This window comes from Pseudophryne corroboree, chromosome 1 (genome assembly GCF_028390025.1).
Source record: "Pseudophryne corroboree isolate aPseCor3 chromosome 1, aPseCor3.hap2, whole genome shotgun sequence".
Classification (NCBI taxonomy): domain Eukaryota; kingdom Metazoa; phylum Chordata; class Amphibia; order Anura; family Myobatrachidae; genus Pseudophryne; species Pseudophryne corroboree.
The window spans coordinates 665,813,884-665,826,852 of NC_086444.1; the positions used below are offsets into that span (position 1 = coordinate 665,813,884).

Genomic DNA, 12,969 nt, shown 5'->3' on the forward strand with positions numbered 1-12,969 from the left:
TCCAAACAAAAATGCTTCCTAGGCAGAGAACTCAGGGGAGCTCCCTGCAGTGCACCCATTTCCCTCTGGACACAGTGTAAAAACTGAGGTCTGGAGGAAGGGCATAGAGGGAGGAGCCAGTGCACACCCAGAATCCAAAGCTTTCTTAAAGTGCCCTATCTCCTGCGGAGCCCGTCTATTCCCCATGGTCCTTACGGAGTCCCAGCATCCTCAAGGACGTTAGAGAAATGACTGCTGAGTAGGTTCAATAGCCTGGGTAGGGGTGGAATCCCCACTTATGGGGTCCACTTCATCCCCATCATCCTGTATATCATCAGTATCTGATAGGAGTGCAGGTAGAGCACGTTTTTGTGCACCTGTAAAAGACAGAGGGGGATGTTTAGCAGCTAGACTTGCCACTGCTTGTTGCAGTTCCTGAGTCTTATTTGCATTTGCAGTGAGCCGAGATGACATATCAGACATCCATACTTTGATAGCCCCCAACCAGGAGGGCTCTGGACTCTCCCGCACATTGATATCAGCATTCTGAGATGGCTGACTACACTGCTCACATGATATGGAGCTAGATGAACTAGGAGAGAATCTAACATTACACCCACTGCATAACTTCTGTTTTAACATATTGAAGCAGTAAACAGCCTGCCCTATTGCATGCGAGAGGAGACACAGGAGAGAAGACGCTAGCGCACCCAGCGCTGTGCAGACCCAGTGAGGCTGTCAGCGTTTTTGTGAAAACAACAGTGAGACTGTAATAGGAGAAATCCCTCAGAGGGATGTTATTTGTGCACAGATATAGCGGCTCTCCCCTTCTACACCCGTTACCAGAAATCCAGGGACTGATATGGAGGAGCTGTGAGGCTGCTGCTGCTACGCAGAGGAAGGCACCAAAATGCCACTGAGCCTGCTCTCGTGTAGCTCCGCCCCCTGCCATGGCGCCGGAGCTACTTTTGAATATTTATACTGGCTTTGTCTCCTAATGTATGTAGCCTCACATAAATGCTTGGTACAACGTTTTTATTAGCCAGTCTCACACAGGGGCTATAGCGGGTCCCCCCCAGGAGGGAACCGTACGACTCACCTGCACAGTGAACCGGGAGACCCCCCTAGCGGGTCCCCCGGTTGGTACTCACCACCAATGATCACCTTCTTACAGCGTTAGGGGTGTGCGGCATGCTGTGGCTGCGACAGTCAAGGCACCATGCCCCGCTGAACCAACAGCCCCTCAGGACGGTGGTCCTGCAGCGGGGAAGCGGCTCTGCACCTCAAGAGGCCGGTGACCGCCCCCCCCCCCCTTCCTTTCCTAAATTCCACGGTGCAGGTATGCCGCTTCCCAAACAGCATACCGAAAGAAATAAAATGTGAAAAGAAATTGAAGAAAAACTTTGGAGTTTGCAGTGTGTGCATCCTCTCCTGAGGGCACTTTTTTCTAAACTGAGCCGTAGGAGGAGGCATAGAGGGGAGGAGCCAGCACACCCAGTTGAAGAAATTTAAAGTGCACAGACTCCTTTGGACCAGTCTGTAACCATCGTACTAATCTGTCCCCAATATCCCTTATGGATGCTAGACAAATACCTAAAACCTGGACCGTTGGGGTGCCTTGAGGACTGCGTTTGAGAACGGCTTACGGTCATTAGGTCGACCACTATTGGTTGACATGCACTAGGTCGACATGGTCATTGGGTCGACATGAACAACGTCGACATGAATGTTTCACTTTTTTCCCCTTCAATTTTTGAACTTTTTCATAATTTACGATCCACGTGGACTACAATTGGAAATGGTAACCTTTGCCATGCGAGGGGACACGGTGCACTAATTGGGGTTCCCCGTCATTTTACGATGAAAACGACACCAAAAAAAAAAGTGAAAAAAACTCAGGTCTACCTTTTTCTATGTCGACCTAATGACCATGTCGACCTAGTCACCCTGTCGACCAATAGTGGTCAACCTAATGACTGTCGACCTAATGACCCATACCCTTTGAGAATCTCTGTGTTAACCACATGCCTGACATGGGGTGATAGAAATATGCACCAAGGATGAGGGGATAATGCAATATAGGTGGAATAAACTGTAGAGGGGGATTGCTATAGGGGATGTCAATTGCTATTATTTTAAAATACATTTCATGAATTAACAAAAAAAATTTGAATGGATGACTTTTTGTGCAAAATATTTGTTCGTTAATTATTAGCAGCAGAATGCAACTCAAAATGCTGCTCAGAGTTGATGCTTGAAAGCGCTGTATAAAATACGCATGAGCTACAGTATTAAGTACTGGTCCAGCTAAACTCTAAAAGTAGAAGCTGGACAGTTACTAGCTATCACATCAGCAACTGGCACGCACCGATTGATTAGGTAGGTTGTCCGTCTTCAGTTCTCGGTGATTCGAATACTGTATGTAGACAGGCTGACTGCGGAGATGAGGAGTGAGAGGTGTGTAGTAATTCACCATGGTGACAGCTGCTTCTTCAGAAGCCATTTCCAAGAAGGCCTGAAATTAAAGACAATACATAATAAAAAAAAAAATAGAAAAACATGAATATAAATATCTAAAAGCCAGATATGCGGCACAGAGACCTTTCCTTAATGCAATACTTGATAATGTAATCTAAAATTTGTTTTCTGAGAGTACTGTCAGTAATTTGTTTTAAGCCCCACACACACTAGTCGATCTTTTTAACGATATCGCTAATTTTCACCCTTCTGAGCGATATCGTTTGTAATATCGTCCAGTGTGTACGCACTCTTTGATAAACAATGAACACTCCCGTGGGTCGTTGACAAGGTCTCCTGTAGTCTGTACACGCAGCTGAATTTTGACTATATAGTTGACGATTAGGTACATATCGTTCAGTGTGCACGCTACAAATGACAGTGACAAACAATTTAGTAGTGAAACTCAACAGCTTGGTAATATCGGACGACTCCTGTATATCGTTGATCGTTTCCAAAAATCACTCAGTACGTATGCACAATGGGGGTCATTCCGAGTTGTTCGCTCGCAAGCTGCTTTTAGCAGCTTTGCACACGCTAAGCCGCCGCCTACTGGGAGTGAATCTTAGCTTATCAAAATTGCGAACGAAAGATTAGCAGAATTGCGAATAGACACTTCTTAGCAGTTTCTGAGTAGCTCCAGACTTACTCGGCATCTGCGATCAGTTCAGTCAGTTTCGTTCCTGGTTTGACGTCACAAACACACCCAGCGTTCGCCCAGACACTCCTCCGTTTCTCCAGCCACTCCCGCGTTTTTCCCAGAAACTGTAGCGTTTTTCCACACACCCCCATAAAACGGCCAGTTTCCGCCCAGAAACACCCACTTCCTGTCAATCACACTCCGATCACCAGAACGAAGAAAAAACCTTGTAATACCGTGAGTAAAATACCTAACTGCATAGCAAATTTACTTGGCGCAGTCGCACTGCGGACATTGCGCATGCGCATTAGCGACTAATCGCTCCGTTGCGATAAAAAAATAACGAGCGAACAACTCGGAATGACCCCCAATATCATTTGTCCGAGACTCTGTGAAGATCAAGGAAAATTGTCAGCCAATATCGTTTACGGTGCATGTCATCTAGCGTCAACCCAGCCTGTAGGCCCAGCTGTCATTAAAATGACACATCTTATCAAACAGTACAGATGGCCCCTCTGCCGCCGCCGGGTCACCTGTCGGCCGTATTGTGTGTAGGGCCTTAAGCTTTAATGTGGAAGTAGGCTATAAATAGTAGACACAACACAATTTTACAGTAGAAAAAGCAATACCAGAACCTACAAGCCACAAATGTCCAGTAAGTAGGCAATGCAATTATACACTGATATACAGTTACCAGAAATGGTACTTAAAGAGCTGTGTGTTCATTTTTTTGCTTTCTATTTTTAAAAAAATAAACAAAAGGTTACATTTAAAAAAAACAACAACAAAAAACAGTATTTCAAACATTTTAAAAAATAAAACACAACAAAAACATACATTAGCTATGTAAAGAAGTTATAATTGGTTAAAATCTACTGCTACAATTTTAACTTGGCAGACTGATTTCCACAAACATGACAAGAGGGCACACTGATTTTCTGGGAAAACAGAATTATTATTATTACCAGTTATTTATATAGCGCACACATATTCCGCAGCGCTTTACAGAGAAAATTTGCTCATTCACACCAGTCCCTGCTCCAGTGGAGTTTACAATCTATATTCCCTATCACATGTACACACACACACACATTCACGCTAGGGTTAATTTTGTTGGGAGCCAATAAACCTACCAGTATATTTTTGGATTGTGGGAGGAAACCGGAGTACCCGGAGGAAACCCACGCAAGTACGGGGAGAATATACAAACTACACACAGTTAGGGCCACAGTGGGAATCGAACCCATGACCTCAGTGCTGTGAGGTAGTAATGCTAACCATTACACCATCCGTACTGCCCAGAATGCAACTGATGATTTTAGCGCATAATGCTGGTGGGACAGCAGCAGGTAAAAATTGCAATTTCCTATCTATAGAAGTACAATAAACAAGAATTACCCTCACCCGTATAAACAGAATGATTAACACACATAAAATAACAAATCAGGGCAATGCCAACTGTAAATCATGTATTTGATCATTCCGTTTCATCAACATGATGGTATATAATGTGGCTCCTCCTCTCCCCATGTTGGAGTAACTTCCCAACCTGACTCTGAAATAAAAAGCATCTAAACAACATGGGAGGAGACCTGGGCTTACATGGAGTACTTTGATGGAGAAAACAGCAAATGTACCAAATGTTTCCTTACCTTCAATTACTCAATGGCAGCCCTTACAATGGTATATACCCGTACAATAAGGGAGTACCACAAAGAAGCAAATTAAAAACCATATACCACATAACCAAAGATTTATTTAAATGGCTGTGCGGAGAACAGTTCTCCCAAATATAGTGTCAGCAAATGATGAAATACCAAAGTGATAATGGCTAGAGAATGAATGGGCAGATGCTATACTACTGCCTTAGATATTTTGTCACCAAAACCTGAGCCATCCTTAACCAAGAAGTTCCCAAAACTAATATCTCTGGTACTTTGTAAACATTTCTTGCATGCCTGTAGGATTATTTGGTATACCTCTAAAAACGGGGTGTTTGAAAGGGGCTTAACCTTCCTGAGGTCCTTCTAAAAATCACAAATAATTGTTTTGTGTTTCTAAGACCATGTTCTACATAAATTAACAGAAATTGATGTCCCCAAATCCAGTGCATGCAGTCTCGCATCTTTGCTATTCACAAGTTAAAAAGATGAATCTGTACTTGATGCTATAGTCTAGATGCAGTAGTTTGTGTTACCATTTCTCTGACAGGGGTACTGTGTTTTGTATGGTATTCACGTATACTGCAGAAACTGTGTTTGTTGTGAAGAAACAATTTGCCTTTTTGTCCTGTTCTTAATCCAGTCAACATGTTTTGATTCTACTACAATCATTTTATCCAGTCCACTGCCACAAGCACCTTTTGGGGATGTTGGCAAGTCAAAAGGCAGGTATATGAATTGGATATGTTGCACCAGAATCTAGAACTTTTTTGCTGAACTACAACTGGTGCATGAAAGTAACTTCTCCACTGGCTCACTTCTCCACTCTTTTCTCTGCTTCATGAATAGATCCCTTAGGGAGAAAGGGAAACACTACTGCAATAATATTATTGTTGTTAATAATTCAAACTATCCAGTATTACAATATTGTGTTTCCATAATATTCCAAGGGTACTGTTGTTAATAATAATAATCCAAGCATGAATAAAAGAGGGGGGGGGGGGGAGGATCGGTATTGGCACACAAGAAGTTTTTTTTATCCCACTAAAATCACATAATATATAACTTTTATTAGCTTTAATTTGAAAAAGACCCATACAGTGAAATATTAAAAACAAAGTATTTTAAATGTGAAGAAACGTAGGAAATAGGGTGAAATTTAAAATCACGTTGTCAAGTTGTATACTGCAATTTTGTATTAAATTATATGTTTTAATAAATTCCTGCGTAACAATAAATTCTAATGTATGAGAAAAATATATAGGCAGAAACATATATAGGCACACTGTTACATAACCACTCCTATGTAAATGATCATAGATTATAAACTAGTCATATATTGATATTCTATCCTATTATGGTTTTAATAAACACTAAACTTATATATAAAGCATGGGAACATTAGGTTTTGTACCCTAAGCGGTAATATATTATGTGCACAATAATCCATAAAATATGATAAAAGAATTATATAAGATCTTGAATTGCCAGTGTGTCTTTAGGATATTTCGTCCTGGATAATAAATCTGTCATTAGCAGTATAAACTGCAATAGATTGTTATACAAATAGACCAGTCAATCCTAAATACCCCTTCAGTTTGACACCCCCATGTCATTTGCATATTTATAAGGATTCTTAAGAAAAAAATATATATTTTCCCTCTTACTTAACAAAAGGCAATTTCAAATGATTAGGTTAGTTCTCAAACTGCTAATGTCTCTTTTAGGGCATCATTAACCTGGCTAATTAAATCTGCTATTAGCAGTGTAAACAGCAGTACTTACTACGCAGACATGACAGTTGATTTTAGATCCCCACTAGCTTGGACATAATTCGCTGTAAGTGATAAGATTAAAGTAAGGGGGAACCTCAATTAAATTAAATCATTAGGGAAAATTCAAAAAGACAATGTAAACACATAGTTATATATGCACATGTTCTGTATGGGATGCAGTTAAGTGACCGGCGGTCAGGAGACCACCGGTCACAATACTTTCCCCTACATCTCGCCCCCTTAGAATGACGACTACCAGGGACTATGCCGTGGGTGTCATGGACACCCACGAGTGGGAATAGAACCTGTGACGAGCACAGTGCGGCGTATGCAGCTAGCCGCAAGAGGCTTGTTGCGCTCGCTCCCCCTGTCGACCATCTCGATGCCAGGATCCCAGCATCGGTATGGTGACTGGCGGTCTCCTAACCGCCAGTCAGGCATACCCAACCCGTTCCGTATCACTTGCGTGTCACAGTCTTCCCAAATAGCAATAAACAATATTATTAAGTATGTGTATAAACTATTACATTTAAAGTCTCTCTTCCCCATGTATTTTGTGAACTTGATGTGTCAATAAATTATCCTGATAACTGTGATGATGAGTGCTATCCTATGCATTGAGATATTTTTACGTACAACATTCATAACAATGAAAATTAACTTTAGATTGCTGCTGGGATACTGTTACTTGAAATGCAACATTAAATTAACATATCTTTTAAAGCAAAACATTGCAGCTAATTGTCATTACCTATGTATATGATGGGATTCATAGAACCTTTGGTAGCATGCTGCCTATTTACCAACACATTGCAATCTATGGGCCTAATTCAGGTTGGATCACAAATTGCAATCCAATCGCAGTGTTTCCGATGGCCCCCACTGAGCACGCGCAGGCCCAGTCCTGCGCTTACAGTTAATGCTAATGGTTTGCATAAACTGCTAACGCCTCTGCCTGATTGACAGGCAGAGGCATTCGCGGGGTGGGCAGCGGTATGCTGCGAGGACGGTGCAGGGTAAACAGGGTCGTAGAGGCGTAAACAGGAGGTGTCTGCGTTTTCAGGGTCGCTGTGTGTCGTCATACGCAGCCGCTCCCATCTAAAATATGGCGGCGGGTCTCCTGCCGTCGCAGACAGGCTGAGACGGCAAGGGGCGTCCACAACTGCAGTGTGATCGCAGTGGGTGGGTGGTGGACTACATGCTGGGCGGGCTTGCCCTGCGATGGGCGGCCCTCAGCACACGATTCAAAGGATTGCAATTTCTGCTGAAAAGCTAAAATCTAAGCAAATTACTCCTAAGCCACTTAACCCTCACTTTACCTTTAAAACAACTACGGCATGTTCACCAAACTATTCTCTCTCATTTCAATTCATGGAATTCTCACCAAATTTAACACATCCTATATTCACCCCTCTGTGGACATTACAGCTTCTATTATCACTCCCCTCTTCTAAACACTCATGAGCTTTTTACTTACTTCTCTACAAGTACTTCGACATTCACAATCAGCCACCATAATAAACAATCACAAACCTCAACCAATATTTAGCTCTCTCTTCTGCTTTTTTTTCCCCCCCAAAATATATTTATTGGAATTTTTCAAAAAAGGTTCTCCGCTACAGCATGGAAATCAATACAGACAAGGAGAGATTAGATAAAAAACATCAAGGCACACAGTAAAATGAGTACGCATTGAAAGGTCATATTGTGCCGTAGACATAAAAGATATATATCAATTTCTAGAAAATGCCATATTAGAAAAAACCCTCTTCTATAATAAAGGGGGAAAGGGGGGGAGGGGAATCCAGTCTCAGGTCTACCACCCCTCACATTAACAGGTATATATAAGTGTATGTGTATACCACATAACCATGAAGGGTAATAAAATAACGATTGGCCATAAGCCAGTACCATTATTATGAAACCAGGGTATGTAGAGTGCAAGAACCGGAGTCCAAGATCTGAGTTTGTACTTGAGGAGGTTTCGTACTTATGAAGGGACCCCTTTTACGTGTAAAAGCAGTAAAAGAATTTTGGTTATCAGGACGGGTATCATATCTATCATAGTACATCATATTTTGTAACGAGTCTACTACTTCGCGTACTGTGGGGGCGTGCTTTGAGATCCAAGACCGTAGGATCACTTTTTTCACCACTGTAACCACCAAGGTCAAGAAGGGGATCAAAGGCCTATGTGGGTGATCAATATTCCATACATCAAAATTAGCAAATAATAGCGGGATAGGGTGAATGGGCACAGAAAGATCATAATGTGAATATAATAAATAATCTTAAACTAACATTTTTTGATATATCCACAGGACCACAGGTTATGTATCAAGGTAGCAGAAGAGCAACCACATTTGGGGCATCTAACCGACTCCTCCTGAATGTAGTGTCTCCTCTGACTTTGAGACACATAGGCTCTGTACACCGTTTTCACATGGACTTCTTGAAGTACAGAGGAGTGCACCACTCGAAGGGTCTTCTCGTAATATTTGAATAACACATTCTCATGTTGTATAAGGGGTACATCTCTGATCCACGCCGCCGTCACTCTCTTCTACTTTTATTAGCTGGTGCACCAAATCCAGGCCCCAACCACTTGCCCCACTCACACTCAGCTGATTCAAAATAATATAGAAATACATCTAACCTCATAAATATCACGTCTCACATCACCCTCCAAGTCACTAAGTTGTGCCATATTGAATGCACGCTCTGTGTGTAACAAATTAACATTCATCCACGACCTCTTCATCTCTGACAACTTCGAGCTCCTGGCTATAACAAAAACATGGCTCACACTATCAGACACCACCTCCTCTGCAGCACTGTCACATGGTGGTCTCCACTTCACACACACCTCCAGGCCTGGTAACAGTAAAGGTGGTGGGGTTGGAATATTACTGTCCTTATTTTTTACATACAAAGTTCTACCACAGGTTCCATCCCTCACATTCACATAGTTTGAAGTTCACTCTATCACAGGGGTGGGCAATTATTTCAGCTGAGGGGCCACTTGACACTTTGTCAGTATCCAAGGGCAACACATAAAATAGCAGCTCCACCCCCCACATGCCAAAAATATAGGGAAGTGGCTTCATGTGGAAGGGGCATGGCCAAAAAATAATACAGATTCATATTAGGCTGCTCAATAGTCTCCATTATTCAAATTGTGCCAGACAGTAGCGCCAATTACACACATTACAGCAGGTAGAGCCCCCTTTTACACATTAACATTTTATTTGTGATAATCATTGCGCAGCAAGCAACTTATCCAGTGTCTTATGGCCCCTGGGGAAAGGTGTGACACAGTGATAGAACACGGGGGGGGGATGACACAGTGACAGAACACGAGGGGGTGTGACAGTGACAGAACACGGGGGGTGACACAGTGACAGAATATGGGGGGGTTGTTGGAGAAACTGCGGAGCTAGAGGCACTATGCTCCACATATGGTGGACCTGCCCAGTAATTGTGCCCTTCTGGGACTTGGTCTACTCCCTCCTTAACTCACTTATAGACCCTCCTGTCCGGAAAGACCCCTGGACCTCCCTGCTATGTTATCCCCCCCCACTCCTCAATAAATTCTCCCAAAAGCTAACCTCACATATTCTAGCAGCAGCAAAATCATTGATTGCCCTCAACTGGAAGAACCCCTCCCCACCTTCCCTACTCTCCCTTAAAGCTAAAATTTGGCACATCGCCTCAATGGAAAAGATCACATACTATCTCCACGACCGGGGCCACGTCTTCGAGCAGGTTTGGGCTCCTTGGCTCGCCGCCGAACGCAGAAACTAGTCTCCCCTCCTTTAGAACATCCCCCTCCCCCCCAGGGACCCATGGGCCCCTACCGCTCCCTCCCTCCGACAATTCTCTCTAACCCACCCCCCACCCCCCGCTCTAACTTCCCTTCCTCCCTGCTGCTCTCTCCGTCCACACCCCCTTTCTGAATTCCCTCCCCCCTCTTAATCTGACTTTACTTGTTCTCATGGTATACATCATGTATAGACACAAATGTGGTCCTCCCCCCTCCCCTCCCAAACCCCATGTTTGAACTTGATTGTCTCTCCCTCACTGATTAATCTTGTTATATGCTTGAAAAATGTGGTCTACCCCGGACACTGGCTATGTTGGCCGCCTGTCCCATGTATTTTCAGTATGCTTTCTGTATCTACCTGACCACGCATAAATAAAGTATTTCAAAAGAATATGGGGGGGTGACACGGTGACAGAACACTGGAGGGGTGACTCGGTGACAGAACACGGGAGGGGTTGGTACAGCGAGAGCTAAAGATGTCTACCCCCCAACCTAAAAACAGTCTGACGCCACTGCCCGCACACACAAATATACACACACAAATACACTTTCTTTCACTAACTATTTCCATTAACTCACTGATCTGGCTGGCTGGCAGTGCAGGAAGAATTGATCTGTAGCAGTCTGGCTCTTGTCCCGTGTAGCTCCGCCCCCTGAGGTCCCGTGTAGCCCAGCCCCCCTGAGGTCCCATGTAGCCATGCCCTCTCGTTGGCACGTAGCTCCGCCCCTTTTCGGCTGAACACAGCCGTTGTCACTGGGGACTCTGGAGGCGGGAGGAGGAGACTACTACAACACAGGCGCCTTGCAGCAGCAGGGGAGACTGGCACCGGCAGTTTGGAGGTACTGCAGAGCAATGACAAGCAGCTCAGCCGGTCGGGCCGCTTGTCATTGCTCGCTGGTGGGAGGCAGTGGGCCGGGCAGAAGCGGTTTGCGGGCCGCATCCAGCCCGCGGGCCGTATTTTGCCCACCCCTACTCTATCAGGATTTTCACCTCTTTTTCTCTGCATCTTGCAGCTATCTACCGCCCACCTGGGCAACCCAAACAAGAATTTCTAGAAGATTTTTCTGCCAGGCTCCCACCCTTTTTGTCCTCCGACATCTTCACCATCATGATGGGTGATTCCAATATCACTCTTGACAATCCACAACCTCTTCATGCCTCCAAACTCCTCTCTTGGACTCAACCAATGATCTGACACCTCTACATATCAGGAGGGCCACTGCCTTGATCTTGTATTTGCCAGACTGCTCAGTTCCTAATATTAACACTCTCCCTCTCTCTGATCACAATCTTATCAACTTCTCAATCTATTTCAGTACTCCAAACTCTATGACACTGAAATCAAGCCAGCCTTCTCAGTGATCGCGATCAGTGAAAAAAATTGTGGGTCCCAGGGACCCCTCACTTTAAAAAAACTGGGGTCCTGCTCCACTGTTTCTGGGTCCCATCACGTATTATGCTTTTGACTTTCCCATATAGCATCAGACCACCCCACATGCCCTACATATGCACTATCGGAAGTCACACTCATATTCTCCAGTACAAATAATGCTTAGAATTACTTTGCCTATATCTCACATAGCCAACACGTACAGTGCTCTGCGGGCAGGGGGAAAGGTGGCGGGAGGCAGCAGTTGGGAAAAGTGCTGGGATCAGGTGGTAGCGTGGGCAGTGCTGGGTGCAGGTAACAGATGGTGGAAAGGGGGTTAAGGGCAGGCAGCAGTTGGTGTTGAGATGGTAGTTGAGGCAGGGAGCAGTTTGGGCAGGGAGGGGATAGAGGGGGAGGGGTAAGGGCAAGTGGCAGTTGGGGTAGGAAGGGGGGATAAGTTTAGATATCAGGTGGGCAGTACTGAGGCAAGGAGGGGGTTAGGACCAGTCAGTGCTGGTGGTAGGAAGGAAATAAGGATAGAAGCTGGGAAAACAATGGGGGTGTGGGCAAGGAGAGGTTTAGGAGCAGGTAGTGCTGGTGGTAGGGACATATAGCAGTTGGGGCTGGGGCAAGGGGTGAGTTGGGGGCAGGTAGGCGTGGATAGCGGACATACAAACATCCAGGAGGCAGTGAGTTTGTGTGGAGGTATAGGATAGTGTCCAGCAAGGTGCAAGGGTGCACACAGTTAATATAGGCACTCTGTATGTGGTTGGGTATTGTGTTCTGCGCTCCCTACTGAAGTGTGGGATTGTGGAATGTGAAAAATCTGTGCAACCTTGGATCATTTGGAAAAATGTTATCCTATTTTCCAATGATGCAATGGATAAAGGTGAAAAAAACAACCTGGGGTGCAAGATTTGGATACGGGTAATTGTTTAATATTTATAGTTTAACCAAAGTATGTGTTAGTACAGGTAACAGATGTGCTGTAGAAATAGTACATATAAAAGTGTAACATGTAAGTACATATAAAAGGGAATAAAAATCAGTCAAAATAAAATAAAAACAGTTTTTGGTACCACAGTGTCAAAGAAATAATGTACAATGTAAAAGCACAGTATACAGGCAGTTTTGTAGTCCATAAAGATTAGTTTTCAAACGGAGAGGGCAGCATAGGTATAGTAGTTAGTGGTGACTTGACGGT

The 12,969-nt window shown here is 44.0% G+C and overlaps 1 protein-coding gene across 13 annotated transcripts in view; it reads right to left on the reverse strand.

Annotated features, from left to right (window-relative positions):
* The window catches only part of PTBP3 (polypyrimidine tract binding protein 3), a 415,749-nt gene that overhangs the window by 125,407 nt on the left and 277,373 nt on the right, over nucleotides 1-12,969 (reverse strand). For all 13 annotated transcript variants that reach the window (XM_063914711.1, XM_063914705.1, XM_063914702.1 and 10 more), the window contains one exon: nucleotides 2,348-2,494. In XM_063914711.1, the coding sequence (XP_063770781.1) occupies nucleotides 2,348-2,494 (147 nt within the window). The remainder of the gene's footprint in view (nucleotides 1-2,347; nucleotides 2,495-12,969) is intronic.